The sequence below is a fragment of the Lampris incognitus genome, chromosome 1, assembly GCF_029633865.1.
Source record: "Lampris incognitus isolate fLamInc1 chromosome 1, fLamInc1.hap2, whole genome shotgun sequence".
Taxonomy (NCBI): domain Eukaryota; kingdom Metazoa; phylum Chordata; class Actinopteri; order Lampriformes; family Lampridae; genus Lampris; species Lampris incognitus.
The window spans coordinates 116362597-116387720 of record NC_079211.1 but is presented as its reverse complement, the minus strand read 5'-3'; the positions used below and the strand labels follow the sequence as shown (position 1 = coordinate 116387720).

The window sequence follows — 25124 nt, the reverse complement described above, 5'->3', positions numbered from 1 at the left end:
ACTGCTGTGGGAAATAAAACTGAAGATGCCAGTAAACATGAGGTGGTAAACATGACGTGATAAAACATGACGTGGTAAGCATGAGGTGGTAAACATGATGTGGTAAACATGAGGTGGTAAGCATGAGGTGGTAAACATGATGTGGTAAACATGAGGTGGTAAGCATGACGTGGTAAACATGAGGTGGCCCAGCGGTCCTCACACTTCTTCTGTCATGCCCCCTTTGCAGGAAGAAAAATTTCATGCCCCTGCCCCAATAAAATGGTGACAAAATAGGCCACGTTTGGGAACCTCCAGGTGGCGTAGCGGTCTATTCTGTTGCCTACCAACACGGGGATCGCCGGGTTCGAATCCCCGTGTTACCTCCGGCTTGGTCGGGCATCCTTACAGACACAATTTGCCGTGTCTGTGGGTGGGAATCCGGATGTGGGTATTTAATGTGGCATGGGGGAGGTTTATTAATCCTAATTACTGTTATGTCTTGCCTGGTCGCTGCACCAGGGCTGCCTCTGGTCGGTCAGGGTGCCTGTTCGGGGGGGAACTGGGGAGAATAGCGTGATCCTCCCACGTGCTACATCCCCCTGGTGAAACTCCTCACTGTCAGGTAAAAAGAAGCGGCTGGTGACTCCACATGTATGGGAGGAGGCATGTGGCAGTCTGCAGCCCTCCCCGAAACAGCAGAGGGGGTGGAGCAGCAACCGGGATGGGTCGGAAGAGTGGGGTGATTGACTTGGATAAGTACAGTTGGGGAGGAAAAGAGGGGAGAAAGGCCAAAAAAGGGCCGAGTTTAACTTTATTTAAATAACATCAGAATCATGAACACTCCTCTCACTGTTCTTTCAGTAATTTCTGCTGTGCAAAGAACAAACACAGGTTCCACTTCCACTTCATCACACCTCTTTTTGTGACATTTGTCACAAAATTGCTCTATCAGTCCGTGTGCTTTTTCAAAAACAGAGAAAAACGAAATAATGTTTAAAAATCACTTTGCTACAACAATAAAATTCGATCTGTGCAAAAAAAAGAAAATTAAAACAACAACAAATGGAGACTTCTGGGAAACCGATGAGCAAGTCAGTTGTGCGAGCAGGAGTCTTGTCATCACTGCAACAGTCAGTGTGCGAGCAGGAGTCTTGTCATCATTGCATCAGTCAGCTGTGCGAGCAGGAGTCTTGTCATCACTGCATCAGTGCTGCAATCAGCCTGTTTTGCACTGTATATCTCTTTAAAGCGAGGTTGCAGGTTTGATACCACCACCCTCAAGTCCTGCTCAGTGTTGAGCTTAGATGTGTACGTTGTTTACATGAGGCGACAGCAGAAAACCCCGCTTCACACAGACAGGGTGTGGTGCAGGTTGTCTGTCTGCCCCTACACTATAGGACGGGGTAAATGCAGAGAACACATTCTTGTACAGCGACAAATAGTGTGTTTTTGAGCCTGTGGCCTCAGGTTGTATTCTGCACAACCACACATGTTCTGCGTGTGTATCAGGTTTGAGTTTGAGCTGAGGTCACACACACACACACACACACACACACACACACACACACACACACACACACACACACACACACACACACACACACACACACACACACAAACACTTATGTGTGTGTGTGTGTGTGTGTGTGTGTGTGTTTGTGTGATGTCAAAAACTGGTCCCTGGAAGCTGCTGTTTTTCATCAACACGCCAGCACTTCCACCTCGTGACGCACACACACCTTTATTTACTGAAACAAGGGATTGTTTTTGAAAATGCTGTCGTTTACTTTAACTTTCCTGAGTCGCAGCTTCAGACTCGACATGTTGTTAGAAGCAAAGATGCAGTTGAGTTGTGGGGGGAAGAAGCACAGACACAGATGAGTTGTGGGGGGAAGGACCGCTGAGCGTTTTCGCAGTAGCTTGCCATATTTATATTTATTTACACAGCAAAAGGGAGGATAGGAAGCAAAACAGCAACCGGTCTGAAAATTGGACTTTCTTTTCTTTAACGATTCTTGTAAAAGATAAATACAAAATAGGATGGTCTGGCGGCCTGTCCAGGGTGTCGCCCTGCCTGCCGCCCAGTGGCTGCTGGGATGGGCTCCAGCATCCCCGCCACCTTGACAGCAGGAGAAGTGGTGTGGGTCATAGAATGGAATGGAAAGTTCCATCACAGAAACAAACTGGATGGGTGCGGCTGTCCATCACATGAAGATCGTGCACCCCTCCTAAAATAAATAAACAAATTAAAATGTGGCCTACCACATGGACTGGTGGTCCGTGTTATCCAGTTTGGGGGTCTTGAGCGGCACAGCGTAGAGCTCGGGGTTCCTCAGCGCCAGCTCCACCTGGACAGACAGGGAAAAGTTAGTGAAGAACTCGCTCAAGTCCACGCTCTTCCCTTTGCTTGAAAAAACGTGTTAAAGTTGTCAAAATGTTAATTTTGGGGTCAGTTAGCTTCATAAGACATACTGACATATGTAATGCAGTAATATCTCAACTGGGTATTTATCTTGACAGAATATAGAGTTTAAAAACCAGCGGTCATTTTGACCGCCCATGGCCGTTTTAGGTAGGGGTGAAATCCCGGTGGTTCTAGTGTTAGGTGGACCGTGTTCTTCATCCAGGATGCTGCTGTGAGGCTGCTCATTATTAGATGCAGTCAGAGCACCAACAGGAAAGGATTTTACATTTAGCCAAACAAGTGATGTCAATGAGCACATAACAGCATTTTATTTTAAACTAAAAACATGCAAAGCTTTCATAAGCAGCTACGATATCAAGGAGGGGTGACCTGTCCCCATCCCGGCAGCAGGGCACCTGAGCAGTTTCCCCAGTACCCAGATAGCAAAATTGCTGTGGCCCAGACCCGTCCCACACCCGCACTTTCATCCGGTCCACATAGAGCGTGGAATGATGGCACTTGGGCGGTCCGCTCCTGCTTGCCAGATCTGGGCCAGAACCAAGCCATAGCAATAACGCATGTCCCACATATTTGCCGAAGGTGGCCCATATTGGTTTTGTGATATTTGGTCCATATTCACCATTTACCACACGGGCCACTTCAGGATCACAACCAGATTACATGTTGCCCAGAGCACCACATCTTTGCCAAAAAAGGCCCACATTTGATTTGGCATATTTGGGCCATATTTGCTATTATAGATGTGGGCCACTTCAGGCTCACATCCAGTTTGTCAGGGCCAGAAGAAGACCATCAGTGCCGCATCACTGCCTAAAGTGGCCCACATCCGGATGCTGTCTGGGTATAGCTCTGACAACTCAGTGCAATGGTTTTGGTCAGTTTGTCCCACTCGGCTAGATCATTATATGCACCAGGATCCAATAACATTCCATGAGCAAATGCTGGCAACACACCGACATCTGATGGCCCTGGAACACAAAATGAGAAGAGCTCGTTTTTTCTCCCAACTACAGAAAAAAAGCATTCATCTAGACTCACTATCACTCAGAATTTGAAGGCCTATTTAATTGTGTGTGTGTGTGTGTGTGTGTGTGTGTGTGTGTGTGTGTGTGTGTGTGTGTGTGTGTGTGTGTGTGTGTGCAAACCATGTAATGTGCAAACCATCTGAAGAGGCATGCTCACAAAGCTACCCCTGCACCCCCCACCCCCCACCCCGCCAGCACCACTTTTACATGCCCATCTGCAACCGCAACTATGCATCCAGGATCGGACTATTCAGCCACCAAAGGACTCACAAATAGGAGAAGATGGTCATCATCGGATACGATGGACAACCAGCAAGTGTGTGTGTGTGTGGTTGCCATGCCAGGCTAGGAGATGTTGTTTAACGCTCGTCTTGGTGCCTGGTTAACATGATCTGTGATGACGCGTGAGACTTGTATGATTAAACTGTGCTGCATCCAGGCAAGTATGGTTGTGATTGTCTACTGTGGTTAACATCCGTTTCAGAAGCTATGGGGTATGCGTGGTCTTGGATGGTGATTTCTGCCTACAACACTGGTTTTTGCATGGCCTGTGTAAGATGTTGTCCCTTGGGCATGGTTGTAACTGCAGCTGATTTCAAACTACTTTTCAAAATTCAAATCTTGCTCTCCTTCTCACCTGTTTGTGCATTTTTTTATCTTATCATGACTGGAACCCAGCCAGGTTGCTGGAGTAGCACATACAGGCGTGGTCACATCTACTGAGAAGTGTGCAAAGATTCGCTGCACTATTCCCTGTTCATGGTGATTAAAGTACATGATGTCACACAGTGAAGGGTGCTGTGGCATCATTCTCAAGCCAAGATGAGGGACTCTTCTGAGTTGGGTTGTGTCGAGGTCATCCAAAAAGACTTCAGTTGCCCGTAATTTGCGAGTGCAAACTCATGGGTAGAAGTTCTACGTAGTGGAACTGAAGCAAAGTGGCAAAATTGCTTCACAACCACACATGATGCTATTTGATGGCCCTTTTCATGGTTTTAAACAGCAGAGAATGGTCGGTGAAGCAAATCTTTGCACTTTTCTGTAGATGTGACAAAGTGCAATGGCATCAGGACAAGTGTGAACGTGCCATGACTGCATTACAGGATAGGTTTTTAGATGTCTCTTATTCCTGTCCCTTTTGAAAACCTGCTTACTTTGACTTTCCAAGTTCATTCTGCAGGTGGTGCACTCACAAACCCACCCATCCACCCATTATCCCAACCGCTGACCCTGCTCTCAGGGTCGCGGGGATGTTGGAGCCTATCCCAGCATCCATTGGGCGGCAGTCGGGGAGACACCCTGGACAGGCCACCAGACCATCACACAAGCCCCCCCACCACCACCACCACACACAAACACACACATTCACACCAAGGGACAATTTAGTACAGCCGATTCAGCTGACCTACATGTCTTTGTACAGTGGGAGGAAACTGGAGCACCCGGAGGAAACCCACGCACACACAGGGAGAACATGCAAACTCCACACAGAGGACGACCCAGGGCGACCCCCAAGGTTGGACTACCCCGGGGCTCGAATCAACGACCTTCTTGCTGTGAGGCAACCGCACTAACCACTGCGCCCCCGTGCCGCCCCTGACAAACCCTATTCCCCTTAATTCTCTGCCAGTCACTCCCCGCAATTATCTCACAAACTTACCCTGGCTCTGTGAGCGTCCTGTAGCTCCAACATCCTCTTGGCATGCACTAATTGAGCCATCTTCTCAAAGTCCCTGATCTTGCTCAAGATTGACACGTTTTTGTCAGGGCTGTCTTCCAGTGTCTCCTCCTGTTGCCTAGTGGGTGCTGTGGCTGCACTGTCAGGAGCCATAAAGTGCACTGAGAGTTCTTGATTGGCCCCAGAACTGCTGGATTTGAGGTCGCCAGGGGATGGAAGTGCTCTGAGGGGCCAGGCTTTTCCTAGGTTGAACTCAGGAGGATGTGGACTTGAGGAGGTGGCTAGGGAGGAAGCAGGAGGGAGATTGCTGCTGCTGTTGCTGATATGGCTGCTACAGGATAGGGGATCATAGCTTCGGACTTCACTGCGAGGTGGAGAATGATGTTGAGGCTGGTGGTGACACAGGTACTTAGCGCCTGATGCTAGAACTTCATCTTCTCTTAGAGCCAGGTTTACCTAACAAAATTAACAGAATTACAGTGTGCACAAGTACTTTCATGTTAACCATCAACTTGCCCAGTGCTTAAGCCATTTGATAGAGTTAATACATGTTGTTTGAAAGATGACAGACCAGCCCCAGATAGCATCTGGATGTGGGCCACTTCAGGCAATGGTGGCCTTCTTCTGGCCCTGACAAAATAGATGTGAGCCTGAAGTGGCCCACATCTATAATAGCAAATATGGCCCAAATATGCCAAATCAAATGTGAGCCTTTTTGGCAAAGATGTGGTGCTCTGGGCAACATGTGATATGGCTGTAATCCTGAAGTGGCCCATGTGGTAAATGGTGAATATGGCCCAAATATCACAAAACAAATATGGGCCACCTTTGTCAAATATGTGGCACATGCGTTATTGCTATGGCTTGGTTCTGGCCCAGATCTGGCAAACAGGAGCGGACCGCCCAAGTGCCATCATTCCACACGGTATGTGGACCGGATGAAAGTGTCGGGTGTGGGACGGGTGTGGGCCACAGCAAAAGAGGTTACCTAAAACAGAGAGCCATGAATGTGGAAATAAAACCATGGGAACAAAGAAATGTGAAATATATTTTCCCAACATTAGACACCATACCCAGAAGAAAGTGCTAACATGAGTGAATTTGCTAAAATGGCAAGGCTACCGTCCACGGCGCCATCTTGATGGAGTAAGTTAAAAGAAAAACCTACCATTATATAAGATGCAATAGTGACCGAAATATACAGTAAAATGCAAAATATGTGAACAGTGATGCAAACAAATTGGCGACTAAAAGATGAGGGTAACTACCAACGGGTAGTAAGGCTCAAGAAGACAACTCATCATTGCTCTTCTAATGTTTGTGCTACTCTTGAGAATGCCCCACAGCAACCCCACTAACCCTATTCATGCTGTAGCAAGATGTCGGAATGGCCTTCCACTTGCATATGGTTTTCAGATGTCTAAACTGGGGATAAACTGTTTAATCTATGTGTAAAATGTACTGCCTAGCAATGTATTTGTATGTTTGTAGTATACATGAGTGTTTACACACATATGTGTGTGGTTTATTTGTGTCCATCGCAATTTTTTTGTCTGTTTTCCTCTCTAGCACGTTCAAATTTTCTGCTCTGTGGGGTCCCTCCATTGCACAGACCATATGGTGGCAGATGAGGGCAAAGACTTCCATTTTTACCCTCTGATATATGTGGAGTGAGCTAGCGGCTTCTTTATGCTGCCAGCTGCAGGTTTCTGGCCTCGCTAAGCCACCCCTACGTCTTTTGAGCTCATATTTTACTCTTAAGGTCTGGGAAAGCTGTCATAGGTATGAGCTGAGAGCACGAACCAGGCCCACCGGTGAATTACTGGGAGGGTTTAGATGATGACGACCAGTGAACAGCAGAGCCACTGTTCTTGTTTTCAAAATACGATGGTCCTACTTCCCACTGACAGGCTGAATCGAGTCTCAGTGGATGCTTTCCAGGCAAAGGCTGCATTCACGCTGAATCCAGCAATCCGGCACCTCCTAGTAGGGTTGTGCGGAGGTGTGGGCATTTCACTACAGGGCCCATTGTGATCATTGCAATGGGCTATCACAGCGATCATAGCCCATTGGCCTGTGGGCGTCTTTTGTCTGATCGCTGGCTTACATGGTTGGCCACCGCAGCGAAATGTTTGGTTATGTTCCGGCAAAAGTTGATTCTGGCTCTACACTCATTCAAATGAATGGAAGAACTGGCATGCCAGTGTGAATGCAGACTAATATCTTGTAGTGAAAAAAAAACAGAATTGGCAAGATTTAGACTGGCTGTGCGAGGCTAGAAGCTTTCTCCAGTGTAACACAATGTATTTGGACAATCACACTTTCCCTGGGATCCACCTACACCTGTATGAGTCCCTAGTTAAAATGGCAATACTGATTACCCATTCCAGCTACCCACCCATGGTCGGTTGAGCCAGATGCAACACCAGGCTTCAAACTAAGAACCTCAGTGTTGGGCTGCTTTTCCACTAGGCCACCCAAGTACCCCATGTCCATTATTTTAGGGGTGGCTGTGTTTTCATTGGTTGCTTTTATTTGTAGGCAGCTGAAGTAGAGCCATATCTCAATGACGTGCCAAAGAACAGCTTTTTAACCAGGTGTAGGTCTATAAAAGTTCAAGGAATGCAGAGTAGGTCCTGTACGCTGGGATTTTAGTAAGAGACTAACATGTCATCATGATTATTCAGCATTTTTCAAAACATGCTGAATTTTAGTCTTTTTCTCAGATCCCAGCATGTGTGCCATTTACATGTTCCAATTTATATCAGAGTTTGTGTGATCTGATGAGAGATACTAACTAGATATACAGTTGGGCTCACTTCTATGAGTAGCCGGTTCTGGAAGTTAAGTCCTTGATAATGAGACTCTCTTCTCTACATACACAAATAAAATTTCTAATCCCAATCTAGGTTGTTTATTGGTGTTGGACTTATAAAAAACATCATCCATACACCTGTCTGTTAACCTGCTGATGACTGGAGGAATTGGTGTACACACTTATTTTCTCAAAGGTCAAGTGCTGGACTTGTTATGCAAGTGGAAAAACATACACTGAGGGTTAAAGCCCCAGCAATACGTACTTGCAACATTTCACTCATTTGCCATTGAATGCCAAGAGTTTGCAGATATTCGTACCATCCTAGAACTCTCTAAGCTCTAATTTCAACTGGAAAGAGGGGGCTTATCAGTGAATGCAGCTGGTGTAGAGGTTGGTTTGAATGCAAGTCTGCAGAGTCATGGTCCTCCATGACATGACCACGGCTCTACACACTGAACCAAAGTCTTGGGAGCTTGAATCCGGTGTGTATGTGGTTTTTTTTTTCACTTGTGCCCCCACCTGCTGATGGCTGCCTATCTGTTATGCATGGTTTTTTGCTATGTCTAGAAAAACGGCATTGGTCGACACTAGTCCCTCATAAACTTTACAGAAATGGGATGCTGTTAGCTGATCACCAGCTTAGTCAAAGTAGCCAACTTATTTCCCTGCAGTATTCAAAATATGCTCATAAGTCATGAACACTTAACAGTTATGTCCTTTGGATAGAATTTGCTTGTAAAAGCAAACATTTGGGGGTGGCACAGTAGCACAGTTTTTAGCACGGTCACCTCACAGCAAGAAGGTCCTGGGTTCGAGCCCCGGGGTAGTCCAATCTTGGGGGTTGTCCTGGGTCATCCTCTGTGTGGAGTTTGCATGTTCTGCCCGTGTCTGCGTGGGTTTCTGGGAGCTCCGGTTTCCTCCCACAGTCCAAAGACATGTAGGTCAGGTGAATTGGCCGTACTAAATTGTCCTTAGGTGTGAATGTGTGTGTGTGTGTTGGGGGGGGGGGTCCTGTGATGGACTGGCGGCTTGTCCAGGGTGTCTCCCCGCCTGCCGCTCAATGACTGCTGGGATAGGCTCCAGCATCCCCGCGACCCTGAGAGCAGGATAAGCGGTTTGGATAATGGATGGATCATCCATGATCATGAACACAAGAAAGATCTTACGTGTAAGCAACCACCTTAAACCAAAGGTTAATGAGTAACTTTGCTGTTTTATTGGACTTAATGCAGTAATGTTCTGGACACTTTGGTGAAGAGGAACTGATTAATTAACTGATCATGTATTAGTTTTTGGATCAAAGAGCAGAGGAAAATTAGACCTGGAGAATGCAAATATGTCATGTAGTTGGGCTGAGGATGTGTTAAGGGCTTTTCAGACAGCAAGTGGCATCCTCTCAGATGCTATTATTGTGTATGGGGAGTGGCTGAGCAAGCAACATGGCGCGGGTGTGGCCAGCCTGCATGGCCCCGTCAAAATGCAGTGCATGTGTTTGTTTCATGCACACACACATGCACACTCGCCTCCAACTCGAGCAGTTCTCAGGTTTTTGGGTTGCAACAATGGTGCTGGAAAAAAGCCCTCTTAAGAATCAGAGCTTTGGCTAGAAGCTGGAGACAGAAGATGGCTGGTGGTAACTTAAGGTCCAGCTCTGTAAGGGTGCAGTGATGCTGACCTTGACTGGGGGTATGGTAAGTAGGTTTAAGTTTCCCTCCAGGGAACTCTTAAACCTGACAGACATAATTGTTCCATCACTTGAAACGGCTAGAGGAGTCTCTGGAGTATGAGCACATACATATGCTTGGTGGAGGTCATTGAGGTAGTTGTAAAACTCCCCAGTGACAAGGTGCAGAGGATTGCCAAGATTCATTCTGAAATGCTGAATGCTGAGACATTAAATGCAGCTCATAAACCATATGGCCAAAAGTATGTCGACACCTGAACATCACAACCGTATGTGCTTGCTGAACATCATATTTCAAAACTATGGCTATGGAGTTGGTCCCCCTTTGCTGCAATAACAACCTCCACTCTTCTGGAAAGGCTTTCAAACCTAGGATCAAGCGCTGTAGCTCTCTGGGGATAGTCTTGAATATCAGGATTTTTATGACTTCTTTCCAGGTCTTGGGTGATGGCTACCTTTGCTTCTTTGATGGTTGCACTGTCCTCATGTCTTGCAGCCAAGGATTTGAGTATCATTTTCTTCAGTGGGAGGATCATTAACACAGAGGGGGTTGTTTCAGTACTCATGAGGGCTGTTATTGTTTTCAGCAGTCGAGTAGCTGAATGAGTTTCTCTGACAGTTTCAGTTCACTGGCGGTCAATATGGCAATGTCTCTGACAGACCCCTTCACCGCCTTGTCCATTAAGGCAGAGTAGATGGCAGGCTGCTGCGCCACATAACATTCAAGCATGTGGTATTCCATTGAGTTGAGACATCATGGATTAGCTTGGTATGTCTAGCATCTCTTGTTTGGTTGAAAAAACATGGTGAGCTGTGGAGATTTTGTGGAAAAAAGTTGCCACTTTTTTGACCTTCCCCACGAGGTGGAACACTGGATTGAGTGAGACTGCCTTCTTAGCTGCAAGATTTAGAACGTGGGCAAAACATTCTATCTGTGGCCCAAGTCCATCAGCTTCCTTGATAGCATTCACAATGTTTTATGTATTGTCTGTGGTCGTTGTCGGATGTACCATACGGGTAACCTGGGCACATGCCTAGGGGGCCCTAGCGCAAAAGGGCCCTCCGCGATGGGGGGAAAAAAAGAAGTATGTATTTATTTGTTATTTCTGCTCCACAGAAATGACACAAAACTTGACTCATTCTCTTGGTTTTGATAATTATCCAATCAGAATGAAATAACAGTTGTTTCCAAGAAAATTAAGTCTCATGATTGATTGTTTTATTGGTGAGATGGCTGGGCAAATGGTGACTGGTGAGCAAGTGGTAATGCTAATGGTTAATGGTTAAGGTGGGTGGGCATAGAGAGCAGGGGGCTTACATGCACAGATTCAAGATCAGTTTTTCCTCAAGCCAAGTCAATTCAAGTCAAGTAAATTTGATTTGTATAGCCCAAGGTCAAGGTTAAAAACGGTGGAATTAATTTTTACCTGACCCACTATCAGTTAGGTTTTATCAGTGAGATGTGCGTGGGAAAACTTGCCAAGCAGCAGAAAATGGTCGGTGTTAACCAAAAGCCCGGCAGGGCTGCCAAAAGTAAGAAAGAAAGGAAGTGAAAAAAAAGAAAAGAAAGCAAGTGAAAGAAGCGGCCACAATAATAATAAAAAAAGCAGCTTTTTCAAAAAAGCTAAACAAAGTGAATAAGAGGGCATTCTGACGGTAGATGTCGAGCTAGCTAGCAGTAGCGCTAGCCTGGAAGTATCTACTGATGGTTGCAATGATACACAGCTGGATTTTGAGGACTTGATCAAAGAGTTTGCAAAGAAAAAGTAAAGAAAGAAAAACTTCTAAAGGTAAGAAACATTTGATTACGCTGTGTGTGCATTGAGCAGTATCTGTTGTGATTGTGTGTTGTTGTATATTTTGTGGATGAGTTTATTTGATATGCTGTTTGCATAACATGTATTGTACCACTGTGGTGTGATGCTGCTATATTGTGTTGGAGATGGATGTCAAGTTCATTATACAGAACCATTACATGCTGGCTTTTACAGTTCTGTGTGAAGTTGCCTAGCTCACTTAGTGAGTCTTATTTTGAAACCTGCATTCAGCTGTGCTGTGTTTACAACAATGCCTTAGAATGGCATTGTTGTACACCTATTCTTAGTCAGTCACATTATTATGTATCAGCAATAACTTGAGTTATTACTGGTATTATTACTGTTGTTATTACTTGCTTGTTGGTTACCAGCAAGAGTTAAAGGGAAGGTTTACAAGATGGTTGTGAGACCAGCTATGTTATATGGTTTGGAGACAGTGGCACTGATGAAAAGACAGGAGGTGGAGCTGGAGGTGGCAGAGTTGAAGATGATAAGTTTTCATTGGGAGTGATGAAGAAGGACAGGATTAGGAACGAGTATATTAGAGGGACAGCTCAGGTTGGACGGTTTGGAGACAAAGCAAGAGAGGCAAGATTAAGATGGTTTGGACATGTGTGGAGGAGAGGTGCTGGGTATATTGGGAGAATGCTGAATATGGAGCTGCCAGGGAAGAGGAAAAGAGGAAGGCCAAAGAGGAGGTTTATGGATGTGGTGAGGGAGGACATGCAGGTGGTTGGTGTGACAGAGGAGAACGCAGAGCACAGGAAGAAACGGAAACAGATGATCCGCTGTGGCGACATCTAACGGGAGCAGCCGAAAGTAGTAGTAGTAGTAGTAGTAGCAGTACTAACTGGTGTGCTGTCTGCTTGGGTGGTTTTCCATAAACACAAATATTGCCATAGTCTTGAGTCATACACTGCTTGGGATGATTTAATCCATTGTTTCCTTGTCGTGTGATGTGTGAGTGAAATGGCAGTACTTGGTCTGTTGAGCTGTACAGGCATACCTGCTCAGCTGGACTGCTTATTCAGCCTTTGACCCATATGTGTGTGATTAGCGTCTGGTAGTTTTCACATGCCAGCTTGACTGGAAGCTCAAAATAATTAAGGGGGGGGGCTTAATGGCTGCGGTGGGTGGCGTGGGGTGGGTGTGGCTTGTGCGTGGGAGGCTGGGGGGGGGGGTATGAGCTTTAGTGCCCAGGGGCCCCTGGGGGTACTAACCCAGCCTTGTCTGTGGTGACTGGGATTGTGATGTTGAGCCTAGCCAGCTTCCACTCATTCACTGCATTCATCGGTTCATGAGCTAAGTGTGTGCTTGTATGGCTCACATGTAAGTAACTTCTCATCTTCCAGTTCAAAATATAATGAACACTCACAGTCAGGTAACTCTGTCACCCTGGAGGTCCAACCGTCACTGACGAGAGCTGTGTAGGGGGTTTCGGCCAGTTGGTTCTCAATTCCCCCGCGTCTGTTCATAGAGCTCACACTATGAACAGACTCACGTTGTTAGTAACACTATGTTGTGTGTGGGAGGGCAGAGTAGCTCAAGCTATTTCACCAAATGGCGCAGTCATGCATCACTAACAACTGAAAATGGCTGTAAATCTGTAGCTATGAACAGCCCAATACCTTTGGTTATTTCTTTGTATTTGTCTGACTTTGTCTGAATGGTCTGAAAGGCCGCGAGAAGGTAGCGAGAGTTTGTTGTTTCTTCCCTGTGGAGTCCGGCTCGCTCCTCATTCCAGGCAGGGATATGTTTGATTGATGCCAGTGTAGATGCCCCATCATGTTAGATGTATTACCGTTAGCATATGTGACATGTCAAGCAATGCTTAGAGATGTAAGCATTGCTCGACCTATCACTTTTTTTATAGACGACCTTCACTCCCTAGCTATTGTAGCCAACGCTGGGTCCAAAATGTTCCCACACAGCAGACTTAAAAGATGATGGAGCATCCTCAAATGACATATTTTTCCCTCCACATGCCATCTCCACATGTATTCCTGCCTCTAATTAGCTTCCGTTCCATTCTCCTCTCTCCAGTTCCACCTTCATGATCCGTCACTGGTACACTGACGGTTCATTGGACAGCGGATGAGGAAAGGGAAGGGAGTCCTACTCTCTGGCAGAAAGCTCTGAAAGCAAAATTCTCCCGCATGCGCATGCTCACAACTTTACAACTTTTGTTTCCTTGTGGAACCGAAAAACTGCGGCTCACGTGCAAATTACGCTGGGGTTTGAGTAGTGAATGGTTCATTGTTTTATGGGTTGGTTTTACATCCCTAGTGTCCGCATACATTTGCTCATGTAGTGTATCTTCCTGTGATGGTAGTATGTTCCTGTTCCGAGTAGCGTAGCAGTCTATTCCGTTGCCTACCAACATGGGATCGCCAAATCGAATCCCTGTGTTACCTCCGGCTTGGTTGGGCATCCCTACAGACACAATTGGCCGTGTCTGCGGACGAGAAGCCGGATGTGGGTATGTGTCCTGGTTGCTGCACTAGCGCCTCCTCTGGTCGGTCGGGGTGCCTGTTTAGGGGAGAGGGGGAACTGGAGTGAATAGTGTGATCCTCCCACGCGCTACGTCCTCCTGGTGAAACTCTTAACTGTCAGGTGAAAAGAAGCGGCTGGCGACTCCACATGTATCGGAGGAGGCATGTGGTAGTCTGCAGCCCTCCCCGGATCGCAGAGGGGGTGGAGCAGAGACCGGGATGGCTCGGAAGAGTGGGGTATTTCGCCAAATACAATTGGGGAGAAAAAGCAGGAAAAATCCCCCAAAAAGAGGGGGGGTGGGGGGGACTGGAGGATGTGCTCCACCTGCTGAGACGTCAAACTACCAGTGTCGCTATCAGAGCATATGCTGAGGTCCTGACCCATGACTGATGGTTGAGCCTCACATTTAGACAGAACAGTTACAGAATCCCAGTTTCCTGAGCATTTTATCTTACAGCAAATACTCGCAGGATCACAGGAACTTGCAAATCAAGGCAGCATGTGTTGTGTGCATTGTAGAATGTCGATGAATGCATCCCCCGAGGTTTTCTGTAGGTTTGCAGCAGAATGCAGCAGGGCAGTTTAAGGCTATCCAGTGTATTAACCCTTGGATGGCATCATGCTAACGTCGTTGTGTCACAAGGCACACCAACACCTCTCCCCACTCAGCTAATTCAGTTTTGCCATGAGCATCATTTCACAGAGTCAGTCATCTGTATCGACTCTCCCATCTTTACCAACCCCCTCCAAGGCTGTATCACGTCATATCATGCCATCCTGTTACCTTTTAGTGTGTCTTGTGAGGTAAATATCAACAGGTGTGTTATTTGAGTGTACACAGTAAAAATCCCGAGTGTTAATTTAACTTCCTGAGTGTTAATCTAACTCTGAGAGTGTACAAATGGACCCTAAATGATCCATTTGTACACTCTCAGAGTTAAATTAACACATTTTTACTGTGTATGAAAGTTTGTCTATACAAATCTTTTTTTTTTGGCATCCCCCCCCCCCCCCCCAATTGTATCCAGCCGAGTGCCCCACTCTTCTGAGCGGTCTCGGTCGCTGCTCCACCCCCTCTGCCGATCTGGGGGGGTGGGGGGGCTGCAGACTACCACATGCCTCCTCCGATACATGTGGAGTCACCAGCCACTTCTCTTCACCTGACAGTGAGGCGTTTCGTCAGGGGGATGTAGCGCGTGGTAGGATCACGCTATTCCCCCCAGTCCCGCCACCAAACAGGTGCCCCGACTGACCAGAGGAGGCGCCAGTACAGCGACCAGGACACATACTCACATCCGGCTTTCCACCCGCAGACACGGCCAGTTGTGTCTGTATGGATGCCCAACCAACCTGGAGGTAATAGTGGGAGTCGAACCAATGATCCTCATGTTGGTAGGCAACAGAATAGACCGCCACGCCACCCGGACGCCCCTGTCTATACAAATGTTATGAATGGCACAATTCCATGGCCATTCATAAGCACAATTATAGGTGTTTCTGTGTGTGTGTGTGTGGGGGGGGGTTGAATGTGGAGGCAGTTGCATGGCCACAACAGTCCATTTTTTTGCTGACCTCCTCAGCTTTAACAGGTTCAGAGGAGCGGCTGATGGTGGAGGCGTGTGTTGGCTGGTGACGTTCCAGTGAGTTGCCCTCCATCCTGCTGTAAGCATGGGCCCCGCCCTCATCAATCATGTCATCCAGGTCAGAAGCTAGCCGGCTGTCTGTACTGAGGTAGTCGACAGACATCGCTGACAGGTAGGACATGCGGTCCACATCTCGGATGTCCAGTTTAGTTTGTGGCCCCTCCAGCTAAAAAAGACACATGATGGATCTTGGGTGCATGGAAAGGACAGACGGACAGATAGCGCAAGAAAACAGAGGACATAACAGTAAAGAGACACAAACACAACCAAGCTGTAGAGCACCACTGGCAGGAAACAGAAAACAGTGAGCATGCTCTGAGTGATGTGAAGCTGACAGGACCCCCCCCCCTTTTTTTTTCTCTACAATTGTATCTGGCCAACTGCCCCACTCTTCCGAGCTGCTCCACCCCCTCTGCTGATCCGGGGAGGGCTGCAGACTACCACATGCCTCCTCCGATACATGTGGAGTCGCCAGCCGCTTCTTTTCACCTGACAGTGAGGAGTTTCACCAGGGGGACGTAGCGCGTGGGAGGATCACACTATTCTCCCCAGTTCCCCCTCCCCTCCTGAACAGGCGCCCTGACCAACCAGAGGAGGCGCTAGTGCAGCGACCAGGACACACACCCACACCCGGCTTCCCACCCGCAGACACGGCCAATTGTGTCTGTAGGGGCGCCCGACCAAGCTGGAGGTAACACAGGGATTCGAACCAGCAATCCCCGTTGGTAGGTAACAGAACAGACCGCCACGCTACCCGGATGCCGACAGGACACTTTTTAAGGTCATTATAGTGAGAAAGCAACTAGATATAGTATTTGTTGACTCTCTTCATTGTATATATTTAGATGTCTTATGATGGAAAAGTGGGTTAAACTTTAATTTAGAGGGTCGAAATTACCTAGTAATTTCCTAGTAATAAGGTGGTAATTATCACGTAATTTCTTAGAAATAAGGTCGAAATTACCCTGTAATTTGGGTTAGGGTTAGCTGTAAAATTACCTGTAAAAATTGCCACCTTATTACTAGGAAATTACTAGGTAATTTCTGACCCCCTGAAATAAAGTGTCACCGGAAAGTGTAAAGATGGACAGAAATGGTAAAATGAATACAAGAATGCCCAATCAAATTAAAAATCGCAGCCATGAAAAGGCCAGGGAACCAGAATATATAACATAAAACTAAAATGCAGAAAATCGTCTGAAGTGTCTGTGTTGTTTTTTTTACCTTGCCATCAGAGACCCAGACAGATTGCATCTGCTGCTGTCTTATGGAGTCTTTTATACTGCCGTACCAGGCATCGTTGGCTGAGTTCAGATCTATGGTGGCTGCATGGGAGGAAAGGGTGGGAGAAGAACGTCAGAAATAAGGAGAAAGTGGATATTTCATGTTTCTTATCTCTTTTACATATGCACCATTTTGAGGTTGACACACAGCCAATTTGTTGTGCTCGGCACAATGACACAAAGTTGACACAAAGTTCTTCTTGATTCTTGAAACTAAACTTCTTCCATGTTCTTTAAAGTGAAAGATGGTAGTCTATCTAATGTTTTATAACTATCACCACATTGGTGCAATTACCTTAGACAGGGAAATCGCCAGTCCCCTGCCAAGAGAGCTGTACATTACCTACTAACTATTATGTAATGCGTGAGAGTTTGTTAATGGTGTAGATTATGAAACAAACATCTAAGCCAATCAGCTTCGTTGTTCTTTTGCCATCCACTGATTGTGGCAGTAAGCCAGTTTGTTATAACGGGCTATGGCGATACACACAACATTGACAAGAATTATGCACATTATAAAAATGTCACCTCCATGATTGCTCCATGCAAATAAAGTTGGACATTGGTGAAATTTCTCTTTGGCCAAAAACAGCAAATGATTACACCAACACACTAACAATATATGCAACCTTTTTTTTTGCCACATCTGCTTTATTTTTAATGTACACTGCACTACTTACATTGGTTTTAAAAAGATCACCTTGGATGAGGCCATGTACATTACCACAAGTTATACTCCTACTTTCAATCAGGCATTAATTGGGCAGCAATAGGATATCCTGGAGGGCCTATGTACTTGCACATTGGAGGGCAATGAAACTGGAAACACCACCGATTGCAGACCCTTCTATATACCAAGGGAATTTGTATTTGTTATGCCAGTAGCTGTTTACAAACCACCTGTGAAGCCAATTTGTCTGCCATATAATGTACAGTTTCATCTGGCAGATGGTTTTATCTAAAGCAACATACGTCTGAGTTAATAAGACACCAGCAAGGATCCAGTCAGGAGGCGACAACAAAAGTAAGTGTCAACAAACTAGGTTCAAGTCTGATAGGACATAGGTGTCAACAGGCAGTGCACAAAGGCAATGCATAGGGTGCATAGAAGCGACCCCCCCCCCATACAAATACCATCAGGTGTGGAGGTGTTAGAGAAAGAGCTGGGTCTTTAGCTTCTTCTTAAAGATGGACAGGGACTCAGCGGTTTGAATGGATTTTGGTAACTCGTTCCACCACAGGGGAACTACAGAACAGAAGAGTCTGGCTAGTAACTTAGGGCCCCTTTGTGGTGGAAGTGCCAGGCACCTTTCATTGGCAGAGCATAGTGAGACGGACTGAGTGTAGACCTGAATGAGGGAGTTCAGGTAAGAGGGAGCCGTTTTAGTTGCTGTTTTGTAAGCGAGTATTAAGGTTTTGAAGTTGATGTGAGCAGCAACTGGGAGCCAGTGGAGGGATATGAACAGCAGAGTGACATGACGTTTTGGGTTGGTTGAAGACCAGATACACCGCCATGTTCTGGATCATTTGCAGAGGTTTGAAAGTGCATGCAGGGAGACTTGCCAGTAAGGAGTTGCAGTAGTTAATGCTTGATATTACCAGGAGTTGTGCTGCATGCTCAGATAGGTAGGGTCTAATTTTCCTGATGTTGTACAGGGCAAATTGGCGTGACTGAGCAATCAAGGCCACGTAAACCTTAAAGGTTAGTTGGTCATCAATCATGACACCCAGGTTTCGGGCAGACTTTGTGGGCATGCGTTGGGTTGATCCGAGCTGGATATTTGATCTGTCGTTGTAAAGATGGACTGGCTGGGAGTTCAGTCTTAGATCGGTTAAGCTGAAGGTGGCGTTCACTCATCCATGCAGAGATATCAGCAAAGTGTGATGACATCCATGCTGAGACCTTTGAGGTCATCTGGCAGGAATGAGAGGAAGAGCTGGGTATCGTCAGCATAGCAGTGGTATGAGAAACCATGGGAGCGGATGATTGTACCAAGTGAGGTGGTGTATATTGAGAAGAGAAGGGGACCGAGCACTGACCCTTGAGGTACCCCTGTGGATAAGCCATGCGGTTTGGATGCTTCTCCCCTCCAAGATACTCAAACTCAATGAGTGTGGACAGGAGAATTTAGTGGTTAACCATGTCAAAGGCAGCTGACAGATCTAGCAGCAATATAGCTGAGGACTGACCAGCAGCTCTAGCCAAACGCAGTGATTCTATTACCAACAGGAGTGCCGTCTCGGTAGAGTGCCCCCCCTTAAACTCAGACTGATTCGGGTCATACAGATTGTTCTCTGAAAGGAATTAGAGACTTGGTTAAAGACCGTGCGCTCAAGTATTTTTGAAAGAAATAGTCCATGGGCCAGAGCCCAAAATTTCCTATTTCGGTACACTCAAGGTGGCAAAACTTACTTATAATTTTTGAAAGGATCCATGTCTGTAGATGATATTTTGGTATGATAACCATTCCTGAGTGGCAGCTGTATCACAGTTATCAGCTCATGAAGTTAACCACCCCCTAAAGTAAATTGCATTTTAGACGCTGGTGCATATCCTGGTTTAGCCTCATGGTCAGGACATTTTTCAATGTTCTATAATATTGTCTTTGGTATAATTTTAAAGGGGACCTTCTTAGCTTTCATTCAAGCCCTGTTGTGGATATTTCTCACAAATATAGAGGTCACTTGAGCTCTTCAACCCGTCAATAACACACATCTTTCTGCAATGTTCGCCTAAACTATATACTTTCTTTTAGCCCTGTGGCATCTAGGAATATCAGGGACACAAAACACAAAAACTGGAATACTCACAGGACTGTAAAGATTCAGGAAATGTATAATATACCCATACTATTTCATTGTGTGAGGTGATTGTGAACCTTAAATTAGAAGGGCATTATTACTAAGAAACTAACTAGACCAAAGCCAGTTAGTCCATGGGTCAGACCAGATATCGATATCACCCAAGGTGACACAACTTCACTGGTGCCATTTTATTTGGTACACTAACAGAAGTAAAATAATACATGATAACCTTTCCAAATGAGCAGCTATTTCATTTTTCTTTCAGGAAACCTGTTTCTGTGCCTCTCACGATTGTGTATTTGCCCAGATTTTTACAAATATAGCATTTCAACACCCCTGGTACTGATTAGCCTAGCTTAAACTCTGGGACAGTTCTTAGTTGGCCAACAACCAAGGATAACCAGTACTGTGTACTTCCATTCATTGTGCTAAGCTAGGCTAACGTGCAGCCAGATAGCTTTCTACTAAACACATATAGAGGAAACTGGTATCTATCTTCTTGTCTCACTCTGGAGAAGATTGTAAGCTAATTTCCCATAATGTTAGCATGTTCTTTTAATGTATATGTTAATATGATTAGTTAAAGTGGCTACGAGGAACTTTCATCTTGTGTTGATTTTAGCGGCCTCATGTGGACAAAATACAGCTGTTGCATAGCAACTAGGTAATGTATCTATTTGTGGCTATGTAAGATAAATAATGGTAATATGACGCTGGTGAAGCAAAGTAAACTTTGTTTTAGTAGTGTTCATACACCTAAGTTACATGTATTTGTTTGTATGTGGCAGGTAAAAACTGACTGAATATGGCCACTGGTGAACAAGCAAGTTTTTACCCAATACCAAAGCGCCCACGGGTGGAGTGCATTATCCACTGTTCTGATGATACAGATAAGCTGGTTTCACTACAAAGTGTCGACTCATGGAGAACTCTGCTCAGGGCAGCTCAGATACGAAATCATGCACCAGTTTTGAAACTGGCAAAAGACATTCCTGAGGGACAGATTCCAGCAATCTACTACCACAGAAAGTGTCGCAGTATCTTCACTATGAAGCAAATTCTTGATGGCCTCCTTGCAAAAGAAAAGAAAAGTTGTGTCTCTGCTGAAGAGAAACAATCTAAGAGAGTAGCTCGACATGCTCCAAGTACATCTAGGACTTATGATGCAGAGTGCATATTTTATCAGAAAAACAGCAAATATTCCAAGAGACAGAATACGAGAGAAGTACTGGTGCAGTGTCGAGAACTGCGAACTGATGCAAAGATCAGGAGTGCAGCCACAAAGAAAAGGGACAGCAGAATCCTTGCCATTGTGAGTAGAGACCTTGTAGCAGCTGAAGGGCACTACCACAGGTCATGCTATAGACTTTACACCAAAGAAGAGGTTTCCAAAGGAGAGGTTGCCAGCAATGAAGATGATGATGCTGCAGCCCAGTATGAAGCTGCTGTGAATAAGGCATACAATGAGCTGTTCCTCTTCATCAGGATGGAGCTTTTTGGCAATCCTCAAGTGATGACAATGACTGATCTCTCTTCTAGACTGGTAGCTTCAATGAACTCCCAAGGCATTGCCCAAGTCAAGGAATCAACCAAGAAGCACATAAGGCGAAACCTGGAGAGTGAGTTTGCTGGAGCCTTGCAGATATTCCCTGATGAGAAAGGAAAATTCCTCCTCTATCCCGATAACTTGTCCATGAGGGAACTTGCCAAAGAAAATCAGTCTCTCAAAAGGGAGCTGCAGACCCTGAAAAGTGTCAGTGCACAAGATGTTATAGCCAAAGCAGCCATCAAATTGAGAGCAGACATTAAAAGTCAAGATGTTCCTCAAACCTGGCCGCCTGAAGTCAAACCAGAAGCAGAATGTCCTACAATTCCAGAGTCGCTCATTATCTTCCTGTACTCTCTACTCACAGGCTCAAATGATCCTGATCATGCATCCCAGAGAGTGCAGTGCCTTCTGCAGTCATTTGGCCATGACATAGTATATGTAGTGACATGTGGAAATACCAAGCCTTCCAAGCACATTGTTCTGCCATTCAGTGTCAAATCGTTGACAGGAAATGTAGAGTTGATAAACATCCTCAACCGACTTGGTCACAGTGTGTCCTATTCACAGATGGAAGAGATCAACACTGCCCTGTGTCTCCAGAAACTCTCATCATCAGGGAGTGGCATTGCCCTTCCAGCTAACATCCATCCTGGCATATTCACAACTTTAGCCTGGGACAATATCGACCGTCTTGAAGAAACTGTCAGTGGTGAGGGAACATCTCACAGAGTCAATGGGATTGCTGTGCAAGCAAAGCCAGTCAACCCACTTCCTGTCCAACCCATGCCCACTGTTCCCAAAACAAAGAAGAGAAGCATTGATGGACCCCCACCAATGTTACCAACTTACAATGCTGGACAACGGGTAGGGCCACCACAAAGCAAAAAGTCAGATGCCGATACTGCGGCCAATACTAAGCTTGCCAGAGAGAAAAACCTTCTTTGGGCCCTAGCACGCATGTCCCAACAAGAAGAACAGTCAGTCAGCAGCTGGACAGGCTTCAACATCCTGACTCGAGGAGAGATGACGGTCATCCCCGACAATATAGGCTATCTGCCTACCATCAATGCTCCAGCGACACAAATGTCTACTGTCAACGAGGTGCTTAACCAGTCACTGAGCATCATGCAGTGCTTAGGCCTGAGGAAGATTGTCTGTGTCTTTGACCAAGCCCTGTATGCGAAGGCTGTCGAGATCACATGGAAACACCATGACAAGTTCCATGATATCATCGTTAGGCTTGGGGTATTCCACACCATCTGCACACTGCTGGCAATAATAGGGAAGCGTTTCCAAGATGCTGGACTCAAAGACCACTGCATTGAGTCTGGCATGATTGCAGAAGGCTCAATTGCTGGTGTTATGGATGGCCGCAAGTACAACAGGGCAGTGCGACTACACAAGCTCCTGTATGAGGCTCTCATGCGACTGACCTTGAATGGTTTCCTGTCCTGGTTGGAAGAAACTCACAGGAATGACATGGTTCACCTGAATGAGACACTGAAGACCATTGACAGCATTGAGAAAGAAGTCTCACAACATGCTTTGAAGGAGGTCCTCGAGAACAGCTCTTGTACACGCATCATGGATCTATTTGAAGTCTACCGTGAGTTCCTTAGAGGTGGAAACGGCAGCTTCTCGAACTTCTGGATGTCCTATTTGGACATGGTTGAAATCTTGTTGGGGCTCATCCGAGCATCCAGAGAGGGAGACTGGATGCTACACTTGGCTAGCATTCGAGCAATGATCCCATGGTGCTTTGCTTATGACAGGATGAATTATGCACGCTACCTCCCCTACTACTACGCCCAGATGTCTGAGCTGCCCATCACACACCCAGATGTGTACACAGAATTCATGGAAGGAGGCTTCTCAGTCCAACTGGGCTCCACCAATCCCTTTGGCCGAATCCCTGTTGACCAAGCTATAGAAGAAACGGTGAACAAAGACACCCAAACAGCTGGAGGGACAAAGGGATTCAGCTTGAAGCCAGGAGCTGTGACCAAATATTATCTCACAGCTGAGTATAGAAGCATGTACCTCAGACAGCTGAGAGACCTGACAGGTCAAGGCAGGTGCAAATGGTCTCATCCAGATCTACAGAGTCCAAGGATCAAGAGAGATGAAGCAGATGACCAGTCTCTCATGGACCTTATGGAGAATAACTGGCTCAATCCTATGTCCCCTGATGAGATTGATTTGGTTAGCCTCTCCACTGGCAACATGGCTCCACCTGATGTGACCATAGATCTCTTGAGAGCTCTTGAGAAAGGAGAAGAGGCCTACCAAGCATTCCAGCAAACAAGGTTAGATGCAGACCCACCACCTGTGAAATTCCACGACAAGATGACCAAGCAAAGTCTGAAAACATTCTCCAATGTCAGCACAAAACAAGCTCATGGAAAGAAAGCACAGGATGTGGTTCTGAAGGCAGATAGAAACCTTTTCAGTCACATGATCCTGGTGGCTGAAAGCAGGAAGGTGAATCTGAAGGATGTCCTTGCCTACCCATTGGGCCCACTACCATGGGCACTGGCAAATGCTGATGGGTCCTTACGAAAAACAAACAAGGCTGCACTTGCCAGAGAGCTTGAAAAGAATGTATCTCCTGCAGAAGACATCCCAATCCCATCTACTTCCATCATTGATGGGATGAGCCTGGTCCAAAAAATGAATGGCAACAACAAAACCTTTGCACAGGTGGCAGAGTCAGCCTTGACCCAGGTCCTCCATGAGGGAGCACAGAGTGGGAGGATTGATGTTGTTTTTGATGTCTATCACCAGACTTCGATCAAAGATGCTGAACGACTGAACCGGGGTGGAGACATCACTCTCCAGTACAATAATCTTGCAGGGGGACACCACGTGCAGCAGTGGAGACAATTTCTGTGCAGTTCCTCCAACAAGACCAGTCTCATCAAGTTTCTGGTGGAAGAGTGGAAACTCCCACGATACAGAGCTATGCTGCATGGCAAGGTGTTGTACATGACCTGTGAGGAAACCTGCTACAAGTTGACAGAAGATGGGTGTGAGGAAGCAGCAGAACTGCACTCCACACATGAAGAAGCTGACACCCGTCTGCTCCTGCATGCATTGCATGCAGCAAATGCGGGCTCAAAGTCAGTTATCATCACAGCTGAGGACACTGATGTCATGGTGCTTTGTCTTGGCTTCCAGAAGGACATCACTTGTCCTGTCCCATCTACCAGAAGTGTGGGACTCAGAACCGCACACGGTTTGTCGACATCACCAAACTGGCAAGTTCACTTGAAGACAGCATATGTGACAGCCTAATTGGCTTACATGCCTTCACAGGCTGCGACACTGTCAGTGCATTCGCTGGTCGAGGGAAGTTGAATGCCCTGAAGATAGTGAGAAAGCACACTTCCTGCCAAGAGACTTTTAGTCAACTGGGACAGACATGGAATGTGAGTGATGAGCTGTTCCAGAAAATTGAGCAGTTCACCTGTCGGATGTATGTTGCTAATAGCAGCACTGCTGAGGTGAACAAACCGCGTTACCAGCTCTTCTGCACCAAAAGGGGAGAGGTTGAGTCCAGCCAGCTGCCACCATGTAGAGACTGTCTCTTTATGCATGTTCAACGAGCCAACTATCAGGCAGCAATATGGAAGTGCTGTCTGCAGGCTAACCCTGTGGTGCCAAGCCCTACTGAGTATGGATGGACAGACGATGAAGGCAAGCTGGCCATTTACTGGATGCGCTCCCCACCTGCACCAGATGTGGTCTTGGAAATGCTAACATGCAAGTGTGTGCATTCATGCAAAATGCCAAGCTGCATGTGCCTGTCAAATGGACTTCCATGCACAGACATGTGCAGGTTACAGACCTGCAGTAACCAAAAACAGCAGGATGGTCCAGAACTGGACTTTGAACTTGGGGAGTCAGATGATGAGAGAAACGA

At 46.3% G+C, this 25124-nt stretch overlaps 1 protein-coding gene across 1 annotated transcript in view; it reads right to left on the bottom strand.

Annotated features, from left to right (window-relative positions):
• Window positions 1–25124, bottom strand: part of LOC130111823 (tight junction protein ZO-2-like) — a 178819-nt gene that overhangs the window by 801 nt on the left and 152894 nt on the right. The window contains exons 19-22 of the mRNA XM_056279117.1: window positions 16790–16890; window positions 15495–15731; window positions 5093–5566; window positions 2245–2330 (exon numbers count right to left, since the gene is read on the bottom strand). Of these exons, the coding sequence (XP_056135092.1) occupies window positions 2245–2330; window positions 5093–5566; window positions 15495–15731; window positions 16790–16890 (898 nt within the window). The remainder of the gene's footprint in view (window positions 1–2244; window positions 2331–5092; window positions 5567–15494; window positions 15732–16789; window positions 16891–25124) is intronic.